This window comes from Ctenopharyngodon idella, chromosome 3, assembly GCF_019924925.1.
Source record: "Ctenopharyngodon idella isolate HZGC_01 chromosome 3, HZGC01, whole genome shotgun sequence".
In the NCBI taxonomy this organism is placed as follows: Eukaryota; Metazoa; Chordata; class Actinopteri; order Cypriniformes; family Xenocyprididae; genus Ctenopharyngodon; species Ctenopharyngodon idella.
This window is the reverse complement of record NC_067222.1, coordinates 27706251-27732859: the sequence shown is the minus strand read 5'-3', so window position 1 is coordinate 27732859 and position 26609 is coordinate 27706251. Positions and strand designations below refer to the sequence as shown.

At 37.7% G+C, this 26609-nt stretch overlaps 1 protein-coding gene across 6 annotated transcripts in view; it reads right to left on the bottom strand.

Annotated features, from left to right (window-relative positions):
- cacna1ia (calcium voltage-gated channel subunit alpha1 Ia) overlaps positions 1 to 26609 on the bottom strand; it is a 203365-nt gene that overhangs the window by 79514 nt on the left and 97242 nt on the right. For all 6 annotated transcript variants that reach the window (XM_051887611.1, XM_051887615.1, XM_051887612.1 and 3 more), the window contains exons 4-5: positions 22218 to 22351; positions 3235 to 3332 (exon numbers count right to left, since the gene is read on the bottom strand). In XM_051887611.1, the coding sequence (XP_051743571.1) occupies positions 3235 to 3332; positions 22218 to 22351 (232 nt within the window). The remainder of the gene's footprint in view (positions 1 to 3234; positions 3333 to 22217; positions 22352 to 26609) is intronic.

Sequence of the window (26609 nt, the reverse complement as noted above, 5' to 3'; positions counted from 1 at the left end):
CAGAAAAATGATTATGATATGAAAGAATAATAACTCTGAGATATTCATTATTCTAGAAAAAGTTTATTTTCACATCCTGCCGCTGACAAAACCTTATAATACTACTGAGCAAAAAAAAAAAAAAGTCAAAATCAATGTATTTTTCACTCATTAAACATAAATTTGTCACATTGCGGAAGTTAATGATGTTGCCATTCTCGGGTTATTTTTAGCTCATTCAGTCATTTTATTTGCATATAACAATTTGTTACTATGACCGTCCACCCAGTTGTGACTCTTGAGAGTGTGTCGTCATAAAACTTTGTGTGTTTACTTCTGCAACAGTGGGCTCGTTTGTGTGAGCGAGGGTGTGTTCATGTGTGTTAGTGAAGCACTGCTGGGATTGAATGAAGGGTGTGTGCCTGTTCTGATTGGAGAACAGCAGCATGTGATTACCTCAGTGTGTGGGATTGGGGGAAAACACAACAGGGGACTAACACAACGCTGATGGACCACATTAACACACTGTGTGGTGTGTGGTAGCACAAAAATGTTATAAATCTGAACGTGGACAGGTGAAGTGACGAGTGCTGTGAATATTTGGACATCTGGAATGAAAGCAGAATTGTGTCTTTGGCCGCTCACAGAAAAGGAAATCACAGTTAAAAAAACAACACCAACAACATCAGAAGAGAGAGGATGAATTAAAAGGACATTTAAATAAGAGCTTCGTTTCCAAGTGGGATGTTCTTTTTTCTACATATCATAACAGATAGATATTTTTTTCCATGTCTATCAATGAAGAAATAGTCAACCAAAATTTTGTCATCATTTACTCACCCTCGTGTTCCAAACCTGTAAAACTTTTGTTCATCTTCGGAACATAAATGAAGATATTTTTAATAAAACGAGCGATTTCTGTTCATCCGTTGACAGCTACGCAAATACCACTATGATGCCTCAAAAAGTTCATAAAGAGATTGTAAAAGTAATCCAGTTGTCACATGCACAGTCTGAGCAGTCCCAGCCATAAAGCCTTGTAAGTCCTTCAAAGTTGCCTTTGGCCTCTTGGTAGCTTCTCTGATCAATGTCCTCCTGGCTCGGTCATCCAGTTTGGACGGACAGCCTGATCTAGGCAATGTTTTGGTGGTGCCATATGCTTTCCACTTCTTGATGCTCTGAACAGTACTCAGAGGGATAGCTAAAGCCTTCAAAACATTTTTGCAGCCTTCTCCTAACTTGGGCCTTTCTACAACTTTATCTCGGAGGCCATTTGAAAGCATTTTCCCATAGTGAATTCTTTGCAGTACCATACACTACTAACAGTGGAATCTTCAGGAAACAGCTGGTTTTATTCTGAAGTAATTAAAAACCACTACAATAGATGTCAGGTGGGACAATTAGCCTGGTGTTTGATTTGGAAGTTGATTGGTTGCACCTGAGCAAGTTTATAAAGGTATACTCTAAGGGGCTGATCACTTTACCAAACCATGTTTTAAAATGTTATTTTCACTTTTATGATGAGGATTATAATGTGTACATACAGCAAGAACTAACTGGTCCTTGCTGGTCCAAATTGGCTGCGTAACACAAGAGAATGAACCTCATTGGTTCTCATACGTTAAGCAAGCATGCTTGAGCTTCCGTTTATCCTAAATTATGTGATTAATGTTTATATGTGAATAAAGGCCTAAATTCAATTTGTTCATCATATAAAATGATCATGTCTCTTTAGAAAAAATGGACTAAACTGCTCAATTGATATGGATTACTTTTACAATCATTTTATGAACTTTTTGAAGCATCAAAGTGGTAGTTGCATAGCAGATGGAGGGACAGAAATCACTCAGATTTGTCCAAAGATGATTGAAAGTCTTTCGGGTTTGGAACAACGAGAGGGTGAGTATTTAATGACAGAATTGTCATTTTTTGGGTGAACTATCCCTTTAAAGAGAGAGTACCTTAAATATGAAAATTCTGCCATCATTTACATAATTTGACCATTAAAAAAAAAAAAAAAATACATGGACAGCCTTCAAATAAGATAATTTATCAAGGTTCCCACACCTTTTGACCAATGAATTTCAATTACTTTTCTGGTCATTAATATTTACCTGATATGAATTTAGAAGGTTCAAAATAACAGCATTTATTTGAAATAGGAATCTTTAAATGTCTTTACTGATTAATTTAATACATAATTGCCTGAATAAAGGTATTTTAAAAAACCTCACTGGCCTCATACTTTTAAACGGTAGTGTATAATCATTTTAGAAATATCCATTACTTTTCTAGGCATTGGATTTTTACAATTCCCTGAAATTTCCAGTTTTTTTGGTAACCATGCTGAATGTCCGGACTGCTCTTTTCCGAGAAAATGATTTTGCAAACATTTTTCTAAATATCCATTTTCACATTCACACAAAAGGAAAGAAAATACATGTTTGGAATGACATGAGGATGAGTAAATGATGACTGAATGTTCACTTTCAACTATCCCTTTACAAAGCCTTGCATAAAACCTTGCTACAATTTGACATGCTATATGCACAGATCACTGGATGTTTGAATGTTAATTCGATTTTGCATCCCTTCATGCACGAGGGAGAGTGTGTAACAGTGTTTATGCATTGTGTTTGTGTGCGTTGAAATCAGTTTTTATTTCCAGACACACAAAGACCTACATTCTACAAACATTTTCCAAAACCCTCCCCTCGAACACTCGCTATCTCTTCATCAAGACTTCGAGCAGAAAAATCAAATGCAAGCTAATTCAGTTAGCATTTATATTTCATGCGCTACACCATGGCCATGGGCACTGAAATATTGATAAATCCCGGGCTTCTTATGGAAGCTCAAAGAAAGGCCACAACTTTTGTGATGGGTGTGAACGTGAAGCAGAGGAATATGAATTATGGCATTTGTTCAAGGACAACGGTTTTTCTACCCAATTACAGGAGGGATTAATCTGGCTCTGCTAATGGTGGTGGCAGGGAAGTAATAGCTCTGAAATCCTCTTTGATTCATTCCAGCTTTGCTGCTCTGGAAAACCTGCATGCCAAACACAAAGCTACACAATGCATGCTACCGTGGCTTTGATAGGACAGGGGTTGGAGCTGACACATGAGGGTGCTTTTGAGGCTTGGCATTAACAAAACCAGAAAAATCTGACACACATTGAATCGGAGCATGTGTAACACCTGAGGTTTGCAGATCACAGATTTTTGGGGGAAAGTGTATGTGTTGTTTACTCACTGGGTACTCTGTTGATGGCTTTGAGAGGTCTAAGTACACGCACTGTTCTGATGGCGGAGAAGTTGATGTTCTGGAGATCAAGGGAGTATTCCACCATCCTGAGAAATACAAACATACAGAAAATTACTGTCATAGTGTAAACAAGCTGAGCATTGTTTCTGCCAGTGTTGTAGTTGAGACCACCTCATTAAAAACCAAGTCAAGACAGAGACCGGAAGAGGGTCGAGTTTGACTAAGACTAAGACTAACATATTCTCGAGCCCATGACAAGAGCAAGAAAATGAGAAACCTGACCCTTATCTGGACTTAGTCTTGACTCGGCCTTGAATCAGTAGGTCTCGGCTTCAACACTGGTTTCTACCACCCTTTTCATTACTTAGAAGGGGTCATAGTCTACACTTTCCTAGCGCTTTATTTTTTGTGTTAATCATTTACTCTTATACCAAAAACATTCTAATTATTTTTTACATGTCCATTTCTAACCTCTCTCTAATTGCCCTGTTGAAAAAATTAAGCTAGTCAAAGGTGGTTTGTTGGTTTTAGCTGAGCACCAAGCTGGTCAGACATGTACTTTTATTTTTTTAAGGATTTAATTGTTTGTTTTCCTTAAAAAAATTGTTATCAGCATACACTGTAAAAAGTAATACGCTATATCTACTCCATAAAATTTTGGCAACAGATTACAAGCAATATTATTAATTAAATTCAACAAATAGAATTGAGTTGTAATTAATCAAATTCATTCCTTAAATGTCAACCATTTAAAACGAGTAAAATTTAAACACAAATATCTGAATAGACGGACAGACGTCAAAGATGAATTAAGAACTCTTTATTTTTTATTGCCAACATTGAAGACACCTGATGATAACAAGTAGAATCACTGAAGGAAAGAGACAAGAATTAACAAGTTTAGATGTTGATTTTATTGAAAATGTTTGGTCATCATTATGGTGATCCGTGTTTCTTTTAGTTGGGCAGTTTGACTCTGCTTTTTATGTTAGTTTGTGGTTCTTTTAATGGTGTTTGCTAATATTACACATTTTAAATGGTTGACTTTTAAGGAATTAATCTGATTAATTCTAACTCAATTCTTATATGTTGAATTTAATTAATAATATTGCTTTTACTATTTTGCCACAATTTTATTGAGTAGATAGAGCGTATTACTATTTACAGTGGAACAATTTGAGTGGAAAAATCTTCATGATTTGAGAATGATGTAAACAGAATATGATGGTCTGTACAGAAGAGTTCACATTGATCAATGTCAAACATTTGATTATTCTATTAGTGACCAAATATTTCTCATGCATTATGTTATAACATTTCTTTTATTATATATTGCATATAAATCCAAGCACTTCATTTATAAAAGTTTAGGGCCAGTAAGATTTTCCTTTTTGGAAGAAAGAAATTAATAATTTTATTCAGCAAGGTGAACAAAGTGAACTTAGCTGAACAAATATGACAGTAAAAACTTTTCTAATAAAATGTTACAAAAGATTTCTATTTCAAATAAATGCAATTCTTTTGATTTTTCTATTTATAATACTGAAAAATTTGTATCACCGTTTCCACAAAAGTATTAAGCAGCACAGCTGTTTTCAACTCTGATAATAATAAGAAATGTTTCTTGAGGTCCAAATCAGCATATTGGAATGATTTCTGAAGGATCATGTAACTGGAGTAATGATGCTGAAAATTCAGCTTGGTCATCATCACAGGAATAAATGACATTTTAAAATATATTCAACAGGAAAACAGCTATTTTAAATAAAATAAAATTCAAATAAATGCAGCCCTGGTGAGAATGAAAGACTTTTCAAAAACATAAAAAAAAAAACAAAAAAAACAATCTTACTGACCCCAAAACCTTTGAACAGTAGTGTATGTATCATCGCATATGATTTGTTTTGTCCAGTGGCTTAATAGATAACCAAAGGAATATGGTCTTGCTTCTATCCTCAGCACCAGATAACATCCACTGTAGGTAAGCAGCAGTTTCATACAGACCAGTCCTACACACCACAAACAGACACCTCCATTCATCACTCTGACTCTCTCTCACACACACACACACAGGAGGACAACAGGCCATTCTAATGCAACCCAACCCAAAGCACAGCACTGTTCATCTTGATCGGACCATGTGTACTATGTCAGGGACTGAAGCGGTGGAGGTTCATCTCTCTCGTTTCTGTGCGAGCAGCTCTGTTTGAAATAGTTACTGACTGCTCTCTGCATCAAACGGCCCTGTGGGACTGTGTGTTTGAAAATAGAGGCCAGAGGGCTTCTTTTCCCAGACAGAACCTGACATTATCTGCTGTTGATCTCCCATTTAATCTGCATAGTTCATCACAGCGAACAAATATAGACGCAGTTGTGCTACCAACAGCAGATACACACACACACACACACACACACACACACACACACACACACACACACACACACACACACATAGCCCCTGTATTCCCACCCGAGTTAGGATCTTAAAGCAGTCACACCTTCCGTGATGTCACCAATCTCATCAGCCTCACTTTGACCTCCATCTCCATGAGATGTTTTTCAATGGAAGGCATCTGCGGTGAGAGCTGAGTCACAGAACAGGACGAATGAGTCACACCGGCCACTGAGAATATAATGACAGAATCTCATAGCAGCAGCATAGGGAGTCACACATTCACCATGTCTACATAACCACACAGCGAGAAATACTCCACAGCTCTCCAGAGCCGCTTCGCTGCCAAAACCCTTCTCACATACACGCAATTAAACCATTTAGTAGCATTTACTTTAACGGGAATGATCTGCGGGCCCATATGGAATCTGAAAATGCCGTTTACACACTGATTTGAGGGGAAAATGTACAATGTGGATTTAAACAGGTAGTCGTGTTATTGGGCAGTTCAAAATGTGATGTTTGTGTTTCACTGGATAGGTGAAAAAGTGTTAATGACATCAACAAAATTATTGATGATCTTTTATTTAATCAACAATAATGAACATGATAAATTAGCATATTAATATTATAACTAAATTATTTTATAAAAAAAAATAATAATAAAAAAAAAATAACACCACAAGGCATTAACAATGAACTAAAAAAAATCCAATAATATCAGGAATTTGGGGATTCACTTTGTGGAGCTGAGCGAGTAAAGCTGAACGGTGAACGGTAAACTGAAGCATTACTAGTGGGTTAATGAACTCACCCAAATCATAGCCCTGGGACAAATCTGATATACACACAAAATAAATATAGTTTACAACTTGCAATGACATGAATGCGCAAGTTAACTCAAACTAAGTTTCGCACTAGTCAGAACGCATGTCACGTTGAGAATTTGTTCTTTCTATAAAGCTCTAACACATGGACAATTATTAAATAAAACAAAGAATTACATTCAGTATCATTATTTTGGATTTCAGGTTTACACCTGAATTCCGGAAAAGTTGGGACGTTGGGACGTTTAAATTTGAATAAAATGAAAACTAAATGACTTTCAAATCACATGAGCCAATTTTTTATTCACAATAGAACATAGATAACATGAGAAATTTTACAATTGTATGCACAAAATGAGCTCATTTCAAATTCGACGCCTGCTACAGCTCTCAAAATAGTTGGGACGGGGGCATGTTTACCATGGTGTAGCATCTCCTCTTCTTTTCAAAACAGTGTGAAGACGTCTGGGCATCGAGTTTCTGGAGTTTTGGTGTTGGAATTTGGTCCCATTCTTGCCTGATATAGGTTTCCAGCTGCTGAAGAGTTTGTGGTCATCTTTGACGTATTTTTCATTTAATGTTGCTCTAAAACCTTTATATACCTTTCAGTATTCATAGTGCCTTCCAAAACATGCAAGCTGCCCATACTGTATGCACTTATGCACCCCCATACCATCAGAGATGCTGGCTTTTGAACTGAACGCTGATAACACGCTGGAAGGTCCCCCTCCTCTTTAGTCCGGAGGACACGGCGTCCGTGATTTCCAACAACAATGTCAAATTTGGACTCATCTGACCATAGAACACTTTTCCACTTTGAAACAGTCCATTTTAAATGATCTTTGGCCCACAGGACACAACGGCGCTTCTGGATCATGTTCACACATGGCTTCCTTTTTGCATGATAGAGCTTTAGTTGGCATCTGCAGATGGCATGGCGGATTGTGTTTACCGACAGTGGTTTCTGGAAGTATTCCTGGGCCCATTTAGTAATGTCATTGACACAATCATGCCGATGAGTGATGCAGTGTCGTCTGAGGGCCCAAAGACCACGGGCATCCAATAAAGGTCTTCGGCCTTGTCCCTTACGCACAGAGATTTCTCCAGTTTCTCTGAATCTTTTGATGATGTTGTGCACTGTAGATGATGAGATTTGCAAAGCCTTTGCAAATTTGCATTTGACGTTGAGGAACATTGTTTTTAAAGTATTCCACAATCTTTTTACGCACTCTTTCACAGCTCTGCCCATCTTTACTTCTGAGAGACTCTGCCTCTCTAAGACATCCCTTTTATAGCTAATCATGTTACAGACCTGATATCAGTTAACTTAATTAGTTGCTAGATGTTCTCCCAGCTAATTTTTTTTTTTTTTTCAAAATTTCTTGCTTTTTCAGCCATTTGTTGCCCCCGTGTCAACTTTTTTGAGACCTGTAGCAGGCATCAAATTTGAAATGAGCTCATTTTGTGCATAAAATTGTAAAATTTCTCAGTTTAAACGTTTGTTATGTTATCTTTGTTCTATTGTGAATAAAATATTGGCTCATGTGATTTGAAAGTCTTTTAGTTTTCATTTTATTCAAATTTAAAAAACGTCCCAACTTTTCCGGAATTCGGGTTGTATAAACAGACTGAATTTTTTTTTTTTTAATTTTTCACTGTATTATCATAAAGTGAAATCCAGACCTTTTTTTTTTTTGCAACCAGTTTACAACCCATCGGCAAGTAGAAACAAAGAGCTAATTAAAATATTCATTGGAGACTAAACATCTGGTTGCAAGCGATGCATTTCGACAGGCAGGTGCGGACATGCTGTGCCTTGATTAGAAAAGTAACCAATCATTATGACTGTACCAATGAGACTGGATGTTAATAAAAGTTGTACAAAGGGCTTATGGGATATTCATCACCTCAGCGGCATGGATTTATCCAAAAGACTCAGCTTAAGGGAAAAGAGTTAGTAATTCTGAGCTGGAAACGGTCCAGAAAGTGAGAGAGAGAGAGTGAGAGAGAGAGAGAGAGAGAGAGAGAGAGAGAGAGAGAGAGAGAAAAAAAGAGAGAGAGAGCGAAAGAGAAAAAGGACATGGACTGTGTTCCTTCGTAGTACTACCACAGAAGAACGATCGACTGCATTGCTGTTGTAGAGCTTGACAATCCCATTATGTCAATTACTGTCTGACTGACAGTGGTGTCAGCACTCGAAAAGTAGTGGGATGCCGCCACACATGCACCACTGCGGCTGCTTTTGTAGCTCATGGATGTGTGTGGCTCAGGCGGTGACATGCTCCTTAACAATAATAAATTCCATGGCATAATGTTTCATAACATTATGCAAATCCTCATAAAAATAGGCAAAATGTTTCTCATAACAAATATAACATATACAACATGTCACAGGCATGCATGAGACAAGATTCCAGTGACAAGTGCTTTTCTTTTGTCCACAGTGAAAGTTAAAAAGCTGTGTGATGCAAGAAAATCACACTTAATCAGCATCACTTGGATTTTGTGCGCTCTCCAATACAATGCAGCTGAATACTGTATTTCCCATGACTTCCATAATGCCTCACCAGATGAGATGCTTTTTATGGATCTTTTTGTGGAAATTGAGGAATTTATCATATAATGTTTCAAAACTTCTCCAATTAATAACAATAAAAAAAAATTAATAAAAACAAACGGTAATCCAGGTCACACTTCAAAGTCAAAATATTAAAAAGCCTTTATTTAACTGGCTGTTTCATAATAGAAAATGTTTAAAATGTATTCAAATTAAAGGCTATAAACCCACAATTAATCTCTATTCAGTCATGTTTGATATATACATATATCAAAGGAGGCGTAGGATTTTAGTCCATTGGATTTTCAGTGTGGGTGGAGCTACCCACCACAAAACTGCAGAAATCAAAAACATTTAAGTCTCTTGTTACATTGTGTCTAGACAGGATACAGTTTACAAGAAAAATCAACAAAACACTCCAATCAGATCTGATGGGTCAAACTAGCCCCGAAACATTTTCTGCGCTGACTATGGAAGAAAATCTGTGGAATTTTGCAGAGTTGATTGAAATTGTGGAAAACCTGAGAATAGCAAATACTTACTGGTAATAGGGATGGGCATTTTTGGCAATTTTTCATTTCGATCATTGATAGGATTCAAAAAACGAGTAATCGAGTTGGCATGGCCATCATGGAGATAATGAAAATATCTGAAGACTGTTATGAAAATAAATGTTAAAAATAAAAATATGACATGAAAACCTGTCTATGAAAACATGAACATGTGATTAGAACACTGTTAGATGATTATGATGCAGCAATGTTATTAATAAAGAAGCATCTAAAAGAAATAGCTGCCTGAGGTGAAGAGTGACTTTATGCCAATAAACTGAAGTCTGTTCTATGACACATCCTATGATATGTCATAGGATACATAACATAGATGTAACATTACAACTGGTATCTGCACAAAAGGATGCAAATGCCAGTGAACTTTAAGTTACGCGCTATAGCAAGAGTGAGAGAGATCTCCCGCCATGATGCGCTTTCATGACAGCGCGCTGAAACACGGGTAAGGACAGAATTTACTATAGATTTCTATAAAGTTCTCATTATAATGCTATATTTATGGCAGATTTGTGCTTTATTTTATAAATAAATTGCCTGCGCGTTTTTGAAGCCATACGAATTATACGAATTAGCACATGCCATTGAACAAATATGATGAAAAAAGCACTGCTGCATTATTATAACATCAGTATTTTTTTTTTAAAGAAACATCTAGCCTAAAAGCAATCAAATAACTCAGACATCGGGCATTGTATTTGAGCATGAAACTAAACACTGATATGCAGCACATTCAGCATGTTAATAAATGTTGATATCACAATGCATCCTATATTAGATTAATCAGATGTAGCTATTACAACTTTCAAACAAAAAGTTCGCAAATGCAAACGTGAGCTTGACTGAAAGTGTAACTCCTGTTGTGCTTTAAAACGAAAGCCAACGAAACGAAAGCACAACAAAAATTCACATTCTATTAGGCTACATTAGTGTCACTATTGTAAGTTTTTATTTATTCTAATATTTCAGTAATATTTTGGATTAAATTTGCACTTTCTGGTCAACCAAAATGTTATTTTACAGTATGAAAATCACTGATGATCACAGGCACCGATTTATGTTTCTGCTGGTGGGTGCCCTCTCTCCATGAGAAAAAGCACGTTGAGGTTCGTGACAGGACAAAGTTTGAGCGCGTCCAGTGCAAGACTCAAAGAAATCTGCGTCCGAGCAGAGAGATTTGTGCTCGTGAATTACATGCATGCGCTCTCGCGTGCATTACAAATGTGCTCTCTTCCATCTGTCTTGTCAAACTGAAGCCAGACATTCTGTCTCACGTCTTTTGATGCATGCTGTGGCAAGCTAAACAATCAGTGCTCAGGGCGCCGCCCAAAGAAAAAAAAAAAACATTTCGATCATTGTTTACATGATCGATCGTCGCTATCACGGTCGAGTACTCTTTTTGCAAAACATTTCATTGTGGCTAAATACCATGAATCAACAGGCTAAAGAACACTGACTTACACACTTACACTTGTCTATTGTTTAAAAATACCACAGCAAAAACAACTAGCCTAACTAATATAAATTTAAGCATTATTAAAGACAAGTAAACACTCAGTAATTTAAAAAGAACAAATAAAAAATTATCAACCATAGGGCTGCACGATTATGACAAAAATCATAATTGTCGATTATTCCCTTGAAATTGTAATTGCGATTATTAATTAAGATGATCACAATTTACATTGAATGATGTATTGAATAGCTTTATACCATTGTTTGAAGCAACTGCATGCCATATTTTTGAAACAATCTGAAAACACAATTTTTTATTGTTTTTCTATAGCATTAAACCTCAAATGTCAACTATATATTGGTTTGGTTTCTTCTTTAAATAATAATAAAAAAAGTCAACGTATGCATGGTATAATAATAGGGGTTTTTGCCACAAGTGTGGTTCCCCGAGAACTAATGTTCCCCTAGGCCTCAAGTGACATAAACTGCGCTTGTTGTTGTTACTTTTATTTTGACGGTGCGGCAGACTTTTATTTTGACGGCAATGAGAACAGTTCAGACAGATCCTGAGCACACAGTGCTCGCATTCATTAGTTTACGATCTGTTTAACAGTCCTGTCTAATACGTTATTAGATAGAACTGTTATACAAAAAAAGTAGACAGTATATGAAACCGTATTAGCATTTGCCGTGTCCGTGTGGTTGATGTCCAATGTCGCTAGCTTAGCAGAAATACATAATCATGTTTCGCTTGGTCTGCTCAAAAGCGCCCTGGATTTTCTCCTTAGCGTACGGTTCAGAGGTCCATCTATCACTGTTTACCATGTTTGTAGAGTTAGTTTGTGGAGTAAACATATAGGCAGGTGCTGGTGTTTCGTGTGCGTTCAACATATCAGCGTACACCTACGTCACTGGTAGCTCCTTTTATGCTGGGTTAGACCTTTTACATTCTGAAGTAGTCGTGATCCGCCTCTCACAACGAGACATGCTCAAAACACACCTCTTAAACACGCAGAATAATGAAAGTGGATATTTTTCCTTGTAATTGCGTCTTTGATCGATTACGAAATCGTGGCATGTTTTCTTTGTCAACTGTTCCGTTCACTTAAGACACAACTGACTACGTTTACGGGGATATTTTGACATATTTTTGTGTGTATTTGTCCGTTCAAGTGCAAAAACACATAGAGGAGAACTAAGTTCAGTATTGCGCACTATTCAGTATGAGAGGCAGATTTCTGTGCACACACACATCATTTCGGATGTGTGCACAGCACAGAAAACAATGTGCGGGTCTAACACTTGAATGGTTTAAAGTCACATTAAAATGCACACAAAGGAATCGATAAGAGGAATTAAAATTTTAATTTTATAACAAGTATCCGATTCTTGACCTTAAGTATTCGATTCCCAACCCTATGTGACACACAAATTACCTTGACCTGTTTGTATTCACTGCATGCACAAAGAAAGGACTAAACTTCAGTTATTCTTAGGTCATACTTTTTTTATGAAGTGATCTAGTACAACTACGATAGGGACAAAGAGCCTGGAGAAACCTGAGTTTAAGTGCCTTGCTTCTGGCTACCCTGCAGATCAGCCCATGAACTTGAGATTTTTGGGTCATCATCCCAGATACTCAAGTACTAAACTACCCATCACCCATCTCCTTCAAAAACATGTTGACAACTCTTGAAACCCTCACAATAAAACTCTCAACAAGTGTGAACTGTTCAAAACTGAAGGCAGCTGCTTTACTGCCCAGCCAGTCCATGACTAAACAGACAGAACTAGCATGAAAAGACACCATAATGTCACGTCTAATGAAATATAGAAAAACAAATCTAAGTGAGCTTAAGAGATAACCAAGTCAATATTTAAAGATTGCAATGGTTATTTCTCCATAAAAACTAATCTTAACTTGAAATTTAAGCATATAAACATTTTTTTTTTGTTTGTTTTCTATTTACTGCTTTTAACCACTCCATCAGCTGCTGATTTATTTCTACAAAGCACTGGACAACACACAGGATTGTGGGATATCATAGGCAGCAAAGAATAGCTCTATTCTGCCTTCATCTCAGTAGAAGTGGATGTTATGCAAACATTGGATTCAGAGAGGCCTTGATGCCTTACTACCTCCATGTACTGCCTGAAATGCATTTTTCAGCCAGAGCCTATGTTAAGATACACACAGCTCACACTGATGTTAAAACTCTTTTTCTCTCTCCATCCCGCTCTCTCTCACACACACTAGATTTCTCTGCTTTCCTGCATGTCTATCATGAATAATTGAAAAGCTTGAGACCATCATGGCTTCAGGAAAACTCCTAAGTTTGATGTGCTCTCGTCACTGCCTCCTTTTACTCAGACTCCTTCATTCTCTTTTTCCCTCTAGTATCTCCCTTTTTCTCTGAACACACCTATTCTCTCTCCATCACTGTCCAAAGTTCTCAGGATATCTTCATAATGTCTTACAGCATGATAGCAGCAAAATCAATGCTTCTGGTGAATATAGACTAGTAGTATTATTTATAAATTATTATAGAATTTATTTTAAATTAGCTTTTACCTAATAAATATATATATGTGTGTGTGTGTGTGTGTGTGTGTGTGTTATGTTTTATATTTCTATTTGGCTTTAATTAGCTAGCTTGTAATTTTTAGTCATTTTAATACTTTGACTTAAACATATTAATACATTTTTGTATCATTGGCAACTCAGCCAAGAAGTGGTAGGCCACGTAAAATCACAGAGCGGGGTCAGAGCATGCTGAGGCGCACAGTGCGCAGAAGTTGCCAAGTTTCTGCAGAGTCAAAAGCTACAGACCTCCAAACTTTGTGTGGCCTTCAGATTAGCTCAAGAACAGTGCGTAGAGAGCTTCATGAAATGGGTTTCCATGGCCGAGCAGCTGCATCCAAGCCTTACATCACCAAGTGCAATGCAAAGCATCGGATGCAGTGGTGTAAAGCATGCCAGCACTGGACGCGTTCTCTGGAGCGACGAATCACGCTTCTCTGTCTGGCAATCTGATGGACAAGTCTGGGTTTGGTGGTTGCCAGGAGAACGGTACTTGCCTGACTGCATTGTGCCAAGTGTAAAGTTTGGTGGAGGGGGAATTATGGTGTGGGGTTGTTTTTCAGGGGTTGGGCTTGGCCCCTTAGTTCCAGTGAAAGGAACTCTAAATGTTTCAGCATACCAAGGCATTTTGGACAATTTCAGGCTCCCAACTTTGTGGGAACAGTTTGGGGATGGCCCCTTCCTGTTCCAACATGACTGCACACCAGTGCACAAAGCAAGGTCCAAAAAGACATGGATGAGCGAGTTTGGTGTGGAGGAACTTGACTGGCCTGCACAGAGTCCTGACCTTAACCCGATAGAACACCTTTGGGATGAATTAGAGCGGAGACTGCGATCCAGGCCTTCTCGCCAACATCACTGCCTGACCTCACAAATGCGCTTCTAGAAGAATGGTCAAAAATTCCCATAAACACACTCCTAAACACTCCTAAACCTTGTGGAAAGCCTTCCCAGAAGAGTTGAGGCTGTTACAGCTGCAAAGGGTGGGCCAACTCCATATTAAACCCTACAGATTAAGAATGGGATGTCATTAAAGTTCATGTGCATGTAAAGGCAGGCGTCCCAAAACTTTTGGCAATATAGTGTGTGTGTGTGTATATATATATATATATATATATATATATATATATATATATATAAATTGCTAAAATGTAAAATAATAAATGCTACTAAGTATATAATATAATAATATATAATAATGCATAGTTTGGTTATCAAAAGATAATGATTTGATGATGTCAAAAGACATGCGTCCAATCACACTACAACATTTTGGTACAAATTAATCTATCTCATGGTAAAAACTAATTAATATATCAAAAACTAATTAATAATCAAATTAGGTTAGTTTCTACCAATTTCGCTCTGTTTTTCTACAACGCTGTAATATAGATTTAAAGCACCTGGAATATAAAGTATATCGACAACTTTTATGATTCTTTTACACCATTAAGACTTATGTGATAAAGTGTGGCCAGGTTTGACATTAAACTGAATATTTGTGTATTTTTGGGTGCCCAGCTGTTAAGGAAATGCGCTAGCAACACCAAGGTCATGGGTTTGCTTCCAAGAGGACACACATTGATAAAAAATGTATACTTTGAATGCACTGTAAGTTGCTTTTGATAAAAGCATCTGCCAAATGCATAAATGTAAATATATAAGCAGTACTTGAAAAAATGAGTCTCAAGATCCCTATGTTCTGTTCCACTCCATTGCACTTCATCCAGAATCCTGTGTTGAGCGGCCTCTGGCACTAAACTCAAAAAATGCATGTCAATGTTAAGTATGAGCCGCAAGCGCATCAACATAAACAAGTTCAGGCTGAGTACCTCAAGCTATTTGGAAATAAATGTACTATCATACATACTATGCTAAATACATAACCCCATAAAAAAATGTTCCACTGGCATTATTTGAAGCAATACTGCCATAACAGTGATGGCATCCACTCATTCTGAACAATAAACAAGTTCAGGTCGAGTACCTCAAGCTGTTTGGAAATATCCACTATCATACATACTACAATAAATACAGTAAAAAAAAAAAAAAATTAAAAAAAATGTTCCACTGGCATTATTTGGAGCGATACTGCCGTAACAGTGGTATCTTTGACGTCCACTAATTCTGAACATCTCATTCATTTGCCATCTAGCAGAAAAAATAATTTCTTCTCCTCTTTCATTTTGAATTTTAATAACATCTTTACTTGTTCACGTCCGGGCCTGCTGAGGGAAGCAGAGCCTTAGGTGCTCCGTCCATCACTCAATAAACACCTGCTAATCACATACAGCAGCTGGCCCTCTCATTAGCATACATACATTATTCATTCATGCAAAGAAAGCTGATTAGAATAGAGGATCAGAGAGGGGATTGGACAGCTAAGTGAAGAACACTACACGACGAGTTATTTTGTTTCAGAGTGAAGCCAATGAGAAGGGTGTATAATCGGACAACATTGTAGCACTTTAAGTAGAGTTCTTCACAGTGTTCCTGATTACGAATGAAATAAGCGGCTCCATTTAGATGCATAAATGCAGGCTTTGGGTGAATACACACACATCCGCTCAGTGGCACAAGTACACACTTGCACTCAAGGCAAATATTCTGGCAGAAGTCAGACTGACCAGGTTGGATGATCCAAAAATATCAGCAGAGCTTTTTTCCTTTTATTTTTTCCTGCACTGTAGAATCAGTTGAAATGTCAGACTGGCGACTGAAATGTCATTTAGAGTGAGAATACCTGAGAGAGCAGGATCTCTCCCCTCTACAAACATACTGACATTAACACCATTTACACAAACACGCTTTAATGGCAAAAGTTTCCGACCTTCAAAGGCATCATGATGCCTAGGATATCTTCAACAGAGAGACCTGAACAAACTACATTTTGGACAAATTAACCACCACAGACATATGCAAATTGAAACACATACATAAACCATAGAGAGAGATGAGCTTATCAATTTCCTTTCCACCTGGAGGGATTAAACCTGCATCAAACATTCTCTTAGAAGCAGTCCTTCCTGTACAGACGGACACACATACCCAAAGTCAAATTTGCTAATGTTTTGTATAGTTTGCATTAAATAAAACCCATAGCAGGGTATAAAACTAATAAATGTTAACTAGTGTTAATTTCATTAACAAAATCTATGACAAAAAATGTTTGTCAATGAGCTTTTTCCCCATGACTAAAACAGGATGACGAAATGTCAGTAAAGTTATTAAACGATAACTGTGACTACATCAACATGCAATATTGTTGACTGAAAATGTTTAGTACTTGAAAAATAAAAACTTTTCCAAAATCTCTCTTTTTTTGTCGAAAAAAGGGAGACAAAATATTATAGAATATTGTACAAGCCTCTACTACGAGCTTTCATGTTTGCGGTTGCCATATGTCAAGAGTTTTCTGTTAATCAGAGAATCAGAGAATTTCTGTTAAAAGGATACATTTTCTGCCTGGTGTTTAGCTTACTTAATCTTTACCATCTGACAATCATGCACACATGCTCTCTCTAAACTCTTGAATGATCTGAAAAACCTGACAAACAAGTCAGCTGGAGTTTAGCAATATCCATTTGAGATATTTTGTTTAAATGAAAGTGTCATTCAGCCAGTCTGTGTTCTGTCAAGAGCCGCTTGCGCTGTTTGCTGTGACTAAATCTGCGATCAAACCTTCTCAGTGATGAACTGTACTACGTGAATTCAAACATGGATCTTGATATTGTTTGTGATTGAGCTTGCAGAATAAATCTTATAGCAACCTCTGTGTGGCAATACAAAGTTGCTGTTATTTTAATAGAAAAACATTAATGTAATTCGGAATTATTGGAATTACTGTTTTAATTTAAGAGAAGTTTCTTATTTAACCAAGTGTGTTATATGATAAATAGCCTATAATAAATCAGTGTACTTATAAGCTTATAAGTTGCCATTCTCTTGATTTGTGCTTATAGGTGAATGTGCAATAATCCTGATGAAATGTATAAATAAATGTATACAATCATCAACAATAAAAACAATAAACAATCATTGCGATTACAATTTTGAGCTAAATAATCATTATTATCAGTTTAACTATTATGCAACATGGCGAAAACGTGACTACGTTTTCAATGACAAAAATTCCCAGACATTTAGTCAACTAAAACTTGACTAAATAAAAACAGGACAAGGTTAACTAAATATGAAAAAAAAAAAAAAAACATAAATACAAAAATCAGAAGTACATTTTACACAGTATTAGAGATGACAGCCAGCCGGACGGATGGATGGACAAATTAATGTACAGACAGAAAATCTTTACTAACGTAATAAATAGAGTCATTACTATATCTCAGCTGGTGGGTCTAGTATAACTTCAACAGAATAATTGAATTACAAATCAACCAAGCTGTGCCAAGCAGTGAGGGAACGTGCCAAAGCAATGGAAGGAGGGACAAAGAAAAGAAAATAAAAGAAAAGGAAAAAAAAAAAGACATCACATATGTGAAGTATTGTGGGGAGAGACATAAATAAACAGAAGCAAATCCTGAACAGAGGCTCAGAAGGGAGACGAAGAGAGGGGGGTGGGGGAGATCTCGGCTGTTTTAGTACACATCAATCAGAGTGTGTGTCTGTGAGAGTAATTAGCTACCTGCCGACGGGCAGCCTCTCTCTAATTGTTCACTGCTTTGCTGCAGCCCCTTTTTCCTGCTCTGCCTTCATCTCCCTCACTTTCATGTGCCGTCAGTCTTCTAGAGTGTTAATGTGTGGGGTGTATATGTGTGTGTGTGCTGCTGTGTGCATCATGTGAAATGAGACTGCAAAAATGATGACTCTTCTGTGGGTGTGGGGATGGATGAGAGAAAAAGACAGAAAGAGAGAAAGATAGTGACTAAAAAAGGCAGTGAGGCAATCTGAGCTGAGGCTGTGTGTGAGAGAGAAAGAGAGGGAAGGGAAAATGGGGAGAAAGAGGCATGTAATCTGGGTGTGTAGTTAGAGATAGCCTCACTGACTTCACCCACAACACAACAGAAGGATTAGCCAAGAGTCGGCTAGAAAACATCACACAAACACACAGACATCCCACCACACAGAAAACACACACAGGAGAGGACTTTACGTAACAGGGTTTCTAATCCAGTGTTTACCAACCAGGTGTGCGAGTACCTCAGGGGGTACTTAGAAAGATTTCGATTTTACTTGGTTAAACATGTCTTTGTCACCTGGAAGTCGCAGGTTCTCATTAAAATGTGCACTAATGGTGTTGTATTTGCTTGTGGGTGATATTTCATACTTGTTGAGCTCTGGCAGTTTTTAAATTCCACCATTCAAACAGTGCAAATGACTTTACGTTAGTTAAATGTCCCATCTGGATTTCATTTTTAAATGAATTCGCTGTTAGGTCTTACTTTGAGAACGTTTCTGTATGATTGCACCCAGAAGTGTCACAACTGAAAGACAAATAAGCACAGGTGTCTTATTCAAGTGAGAGAAAGCAGCTTAGTCTGCTTTCACACACAGTCTTGATTGTTAGAATTTTAAAAGTAAATTGACAAAAAAATGTAATGCTATGGGTGAATGTTCCTGTATACGTGTACTCAGCATATTCCCAAAAAATTAATCCCAAAATATTAGTTTAACCAGGTCATTTCTTTATCAGGTTCACATGTAATCTGAATTTACATGTGCATATAAACATGGTCAAGGAATATTCAACTTCAGGACATTTATCTCTTCATGTTTCCCACATTTCCTCAGTAAAAGTCAAGCATTTCTCTTACTGTCGCTGCCTCTAAGTGCTTTCAGTCTGCCTGGAATGTGTCCACCTATCTACAGTGTGTCCAATCTGAAGTTGACTTTCTCCTAGTCTCTCATAGCCAGACCTTCAGACTGACAGCAGAAGGTCTGGACTCTGTCATAGCTTTTATTGGCCAAGGACCGCCTAAGAGGATGTTTGACTGACATGTAACGCAACCAATCAAAGTTCGTTTTGTTCCACATCATGTTTAGCGGCGTGAAAATTTAAAGTCGATGTCCCTACAATAACAGACCGGCCTGCATCTAATTAATTATTCATTCAAGAACATTGTGCAAGTTTACTGCAACAATGGAGCCGTGTACTTCACATACTTTTGAAAAACCTATGTTTAGTTAATCCTGGTAAGCGCTCATTATCACAACATGACGGCATTCTTCTCCTACAAGGGGGTTTGGCGTCACGCCACTTGTTTCCAGGCGGACCATTTAAGAATGCAACACGCACGTCTCCCGGACATCCTGTAGAATTCAACCAACCAAATGATGGCTTCGAAACTCCTGAAGTGTTTCCAGATAAGTGTGCCATATGCATCAGACGTTCAGCAAACGGTCCGTGGGCGTGACGTCTAAGGCTGAGACTAACTCTCTCCTAACCTTCTTTCCTCAGATTTGAGCTCTGGATGCAATGGGAAACTCAACACTAAAATGCCCAAGATATGTCTGAGCAGTTCAAGGGATCCGTTTACATCATCCGCAAGTTCTAATTCATAGATCTGATTTTATTTTGCCCTATCTGTTTATATCCACCTAAGACATACTGGTGGTCAAAACTAATCTGTGCTATACTATAAGAAGCATATCAGCTCGGGATATTTATTTCTGTATATGTATATGTATATGTATATTTCATCACTCTTTTGAAGTGTCTGGCTTCCAATACAACTCAGAACTAACTAAAAAAGATGACATACAAGTTTGGAACAACATGAAGGGAAGTAAGTGATGACAGAATCTTTTATGTGAACTATTCCTTTAAACGTTCCTCACAGTCACACAGACTGCCTTACTGTATTAGTTATAAGCTGTACGGGAAGACGAACACTCTGAAAGTGTGATGAAACGGCACTACCAAACTGAACCACGCAGTGTGATACAACCCACTGGAGAGTGAAGAGAAAATATGTTTACTCAAGTTTTTTTTTCAACCATGCAGTGCAAACCGATTCACTGGGTCGTGGAAGTAGCATATCCACTTCAGACTTTCCAGTGGGTTGTATTTTACATGTTTTAGCTGCTGTTTGCTCTCAAATCATGCTTAGCAAAATGAGAATTACGGTAAACATGCCCATGCAGTCTGAGGTTTTCTTGCTCAGTAATACACATTTCATGAGTGAAATGTAATAAATTCAGCGTTTCTCTCAGTACTTTCTTCCATCAATACCTTCCCTCAAGCCCTCAATGTATTTATCTGAGTGAATGCCTGATAATCTAATCTACTTTAAAGCAGTTTTGTAATCAGATGTTTGTCCTGAGTTCAGAAGGTAAATAGTAGGAAGCAGAGACAAATATGTGCCCTGAACCATATGGAGGTGGAAAAAAAATGAAAACATTTGATGGTTTTAGCTAGTTAACCTGGTTTAGCTTGTCTCCCAGCCTTGCCAAGCTGGTGTTTAGGTGGTCAAACAGCCAACATTTTAACCTGGCCAACTCCAAGCCCTCAACATCGCTCTAAATAAAATATCAGATTACTAGTCTGCCAGAAAACCACATTAAGCTGGTTTTGATGGACAATATCAACAAATGCACCTTGTCAAAAAAAGTGTGAATTTATCACAAATCACAAAATAACTCACAACAATGTGTGTATATGACAGAGTTGTTTCATACGACGAATACAGGCATGGAACAGACTAATGTCTGTCATTAGAAAAGGCCAGATTATTGCCCATCATGCTCTAATGAGTCTAATATTTCACTCAGCGAATACTGCCAAACCTGAGAGTAACCTAAGCTGAGCTCACTGATACAAACCCTGTACTATCCTATTGTACTTAAATACACACTTGAATGTGCAACCAAATTAACATGCAAAAGTAGAGAAGAAAAGCTTAATGTGCTCTATGAAGAGATTGTAATGGGACGCATTTGCTCATGGCCAATTAAGGTAGTATATAATAAAAAATTAACAACCTGCATCACATTATGGCTGTGTTTCAATTTGTTCAGTCTATTAACTTATGAGGGTTTGTTTCCTGTGAGTTAGTGTGGATAGTCTGTCAGAGACAGACTACGTGTGTATATAACAAATTACAACAAGTTTATCTTGTTCCAGCAGGTCTGTCCTGTTGATCCAATGCTTCTCCTTTCTATTCTGATGTCCTCCTCAGAGAAACATCCAGAAAAGTTCAGTAAATTTATACTCTCATAGCGGTTTTAGCAGTTTTTACATCTCTTTTTGGCACTGAAAACTGGGAGATCTTGAAAACAGCATCAAAACAACACGTGGGATGCTTGAACTTGACATAACTGAGATCTGAAGGACTGTAGCTAAGGGGTTTGGCTTGGACATACAACAAAAAAAGTTCATCAAGGGCATTCTTGAGGTAAACATGAAGTACAAGTCTTTTAGAGATGAACTTCACAATATAAACATTTAATCATATTCTAAATTAGTATTTTTTTCAGAACAACTGAATTGAAATGTCCATTTATGCAGTTCACAGAATGTAGATGTCTCTACTTAGAAAAAATAAAACCACTCAGGGTCACTATAGCCCTTGATTCACCTGCAGATAGAATGAATGGTATGTCAGGGAAGGTTGAAAGAAAACATAAGTGCCCTTACCCTGCCATGACGATGAAAAAGTCCAGCCTGTTCCAAGTATCGCCAAGATAACAGCGCTGGCCAAAGATCCCTAGAGCCACCATCTTCACCACCATCTCCAGTGCAAAGAAAATGTAGATAAATGCATCAAATGCCTAAAAGACAGAAAAGAAGAGATCAATAAAGGCACTTGTATAACACAATGTATGTTTTGACAGACCCCATGAAATCAAAAACTAGAGTTTTATGTCCATATTTAGCTCAGAGGCTATCATTATATGTAGTATACTCCTAACAATTGAGTTAACAATCACTGCAGAGATTTGTCCAATTAGATTATATATTGTTTCCGTCAATTGTGATTCCTATGTATATCAGTGGTGGCTGGTGCTTTTCAAGAGAGAGGAAACTCAGAAAGTCACTATTCACACACAGATAGTAAAATACAGATAGAATGTTAGATAGATTGAGAGAACAACAGATAGACAGAATGACGGACACGACAGGAAAACAGATTATATTAACTTAAGCAACATTATTAGTAGTCTGGATGAAACCAGTTCTTCAGATCTGGTTCAAGATCCATTCATTGCTCTGCTTTTGCTATATACTCTGCAAATGTCATTGACAGACAGACAGACAGACAGACAAACAAACGATTATTGATGCAAATCCAGATGGAACCAGTTCTCCAGTTCTGGTTCACAATCCATTATTTGCTCTGATTTTGCCGTGTGCTCTTCAAAATCAACCACTGATCATTCAGATTTGCTCTGGGAACGACATAGTGACCGAAATACTTTGCAATGTGTTGCACAGCATAATTTTTCTAAAACATAATGTCTGACTGCCAATGAGAGATAATGAGATCCTGAGAGAAGTCAAAAGCTGAATGAGTCTGAAATGAAAAGTCCCTCAAGAACCCTTGTGTAAATGAACAATTGATTATGAAGCCCAGTCTGTTAACCCTCAATTCACCTGACCCTGGACGACCCACTTCGGATCTCATTTCCCAACCAACGCTGAGATGACTGGCAATCAGATCAGATGATCGGCTTGACAGAAAGCATTTCTTTCATAAACAATTGAGTTGCACGAGTACACAGACTTTAGGAGGGCTGTTAATTATCTTCCTACAAACACTCCGACGTGTGATTGTCGCTGTCAGTGCCCCGCCGCGTTTTCATTACGACACCATAGATAGCAGGGATTTCAACGACTGATTACAGAGACCAGTCAGGCCGCAATCACCCTCATCAATGGCTTTGTTTCTCTTCTTACGTTGGTCACTCATTTCGTTTTTAAGTTCGACCCTGCGGGGATAATTATAAAGACGTGAGAAGTGTAATTTTCTTGCACACGCGTGATAAATAGAATGTTTGTTACGTTGTGTCCTTAGTCACTTTGCATGTCCCCAGTTGCCAAGTAGAGCTGATACAGGTTTTGTTTCATGCTACAGTGTGTGTATGTGTGATACAAGGAGGAGGCCGTTATGCAGCGATGCCAATTTGGACGGCCGCCCGCACGAGTAACGGAGAGTTTGAAACGGCCGGTGCAGGCGAGCAAAACAGCACTGGTTTAAGATCCCCTGTGGGACCAGAGGACGCAAACATCCTGGCGCCAAGAGGATGCTTCCTCTAAAGCTACCTTCTTCCACGTGCCATACATGACATATGGCTCTCTATACGAGTCCGTACACACACAGCAAGCAGGAGAGAGACAGACTCTCGTTCCTGCCCACACAGTTTTCATTTCAACCTCGTCTTTTTGTTTTGCAGTCAATCCAAAAAGCTAATGTGAGAAATATCGCATTGCAGACATTCTTCATTTGCATTTCTCTCTTCAAATCTCTTTTTACACAATGAAAGTACAGCTTTAAACAGCGAGAGCTCACTGAGGGAATACTGTCAGCCATCTTGGCTGATAAAACATTGAGTCATGGCTCTCGCTCCATTTCAGCTGCACCAATGAGAAGGTAAAGCTGCTGCCTGATGCCTCTGGCCTTCCCTAACGTATGCCACTTTCACAGGTAAGCCTGAGATGTAAGGTAAGGCCACAGTCAGCATTATCTCTTAATTGGGCAATGCACTGTAGGAAGTTATCATAAACTCATTCGATTTGACAGAAAGCCTAATAATTAGGAGAAGATCTCAATTACTTATCTCTCAGACTAAAGGCCTATGATTTATGGCGCTTTGCCTATAATATAATTTCATCCTTGTAAAACTTAAAGGGATAGTTCACCCAAAAAAGAAAATAACTCACCCTCATGTTTTTCCAAACCTGTACGACTTAGCAGAAAAGATGATATTTTGAAAAATGTGTTTTTTACTGTTTGGGCCCTACTGGCTTTCATCGTATGGCCAAAACATTTTTCAAAATATGTTCTACAGAAGTCATTCAGGTTTGGAATGACATGAATGTGTATACATAACGACAGAAAATTAATTTGTGGGTGAACTATGCCTTTAAGCGGTAAGCTTTTGCATCAAATCAAATTGGTCTGTGCCTTGATTATTGTGAACACAGGGCTAATGAATCTAGACAGTGTTGCAAAATGTCTGAGGGTGTTGCACATACAGAGGATGTTCACAATAGACAGAAATCAAAATCACCAACCTACAACCATCCCTTATGGCACTGTTCAAGAACAGGAGCATAAAAATTCATCTCATATTGATGTGTCGTGAGGACAGGCGGCCCGCAAGAGCCCTGTTTTATTTATAAGATACAGAGAGAGTTTATATTGCATACATTGGTAAAGATTATGAAAAAAACTAGGGGGAGGGGGAGAGATACTGCTATTATAACTGATATCTGAAATCTTGTTTAAAAAAAACATGACTGATTTTTTTTCCCAATGGGACACAAAAGAAATCATTTTGAAGAATTGTACTGGTTTGTCTTTCCCTAAAATTACAATGAATGGCTTTTAAGCTTAAAGTCCCCATGTAGTGAAAACAACGAACAGCGACTAACAACGAACACTTTGTATTTACTCTTGTGTACTGTACATTTATTTTTGTGCTTCCAACCAATCACGTCAATGTGCTGGCAGGCTTTAGCATATCATTGAATATGCTCTGAAGCAGGGGAGTCTCAGGAGAAGCCAGGTTATCCCAGTATATTTTTCTTTTGCTATGAAAAATTGTGTACATTTAGCAATATAGCGGGTGAATTATGTATATGATGTATATTACGATGTTATATGAACTACATGCCTTTCTTCACTGACATTCTAAGTTGATCAAAGCATTTCTAAGGATACAGATTTTTAGAAGGCAGCTGTCTGACTCTGAGATGGCGAATGGGAACATGGTTTGTATAACACATTATTAGCTGTTTGATAACGTAGTCAAGCAAAAGGCTAATCCTAATAATTACTGTTATGTGTCCGACGTTATAAAGAGTGATACATAAAACGCATTACCATTCTTATACATCTGCTTTGTAGACAAGTCTGTATAATTCACTCTTCCACTTCTTCTGAATCAGTATCTGGTTCAAACATATAATGGCTGAATTAAACCAGTATTTCCACTTGCCAATGTGCAGTGTTTACTACAGTAAAGTTGACCGAGTGGATCTCTGAGCTCGTGCAAGTGAGTGGAGGCGGGGCTAATTTGCATATTTATAATTCCGCATATATATAATGACGCAAGGGTGTAGAGTTACATTCAAGCTTTTAAGGCATGAAGAATTTTTTTTTTTTTTTCACAGGAAAAAAAAAGTTTAAATATGTAATTTTGGTGATCAAATATTAGTTTTAAGGGATAAAATGATTGACTGTAGGGGGACTTTAAAAAAAGATGCAAAAGCACCAAAAAAGATATTATAAAAGTGATCATGTGCTGTATTCTAAGTCTTCTGAAGACATACGATAGATTTGAATGCCACCACACCCAAATTTAAGTCATCAAAATGCCTCCTGTACTGTTAATTGCTACAACTGAATCATCGAGTCACAGAGGCCCTGTTTACACTAGTGTGTTTTTGTTTTAAAATGCAAAACTTTTGCTATGGTTAAGCCTGGGGCCTGTAACATGATTGTAGTTGAACAAACTCAGGGTTATAGTATTAGTTTTAAGTTGACAAAACCAAATCACTCCAATCTGGCTTTGTTGGTACCATGATGCTGATCATCAACTTTCTCTGCCAACTCGGGCTTTGATCCTGAGTTTGTGGAGCGAGTGCACATGAATGCGTGACTTCAGTGGCAAACAGCCAATCACATGCCTTGCAAAGAGAGAAACTGTGATTCATTTCTCGCGAGAGAGCCAGTGCGATTCAAAACTCTTTTGCTGAAAGGTTAGGGGATTGAAGAAAATGAAGAATTTAAATGCATTTACACTAAAGAAAACACTTGTCTATGAAAGAGGACAAATAAAATAAGTGCAAGTGAAACTTGTGAAG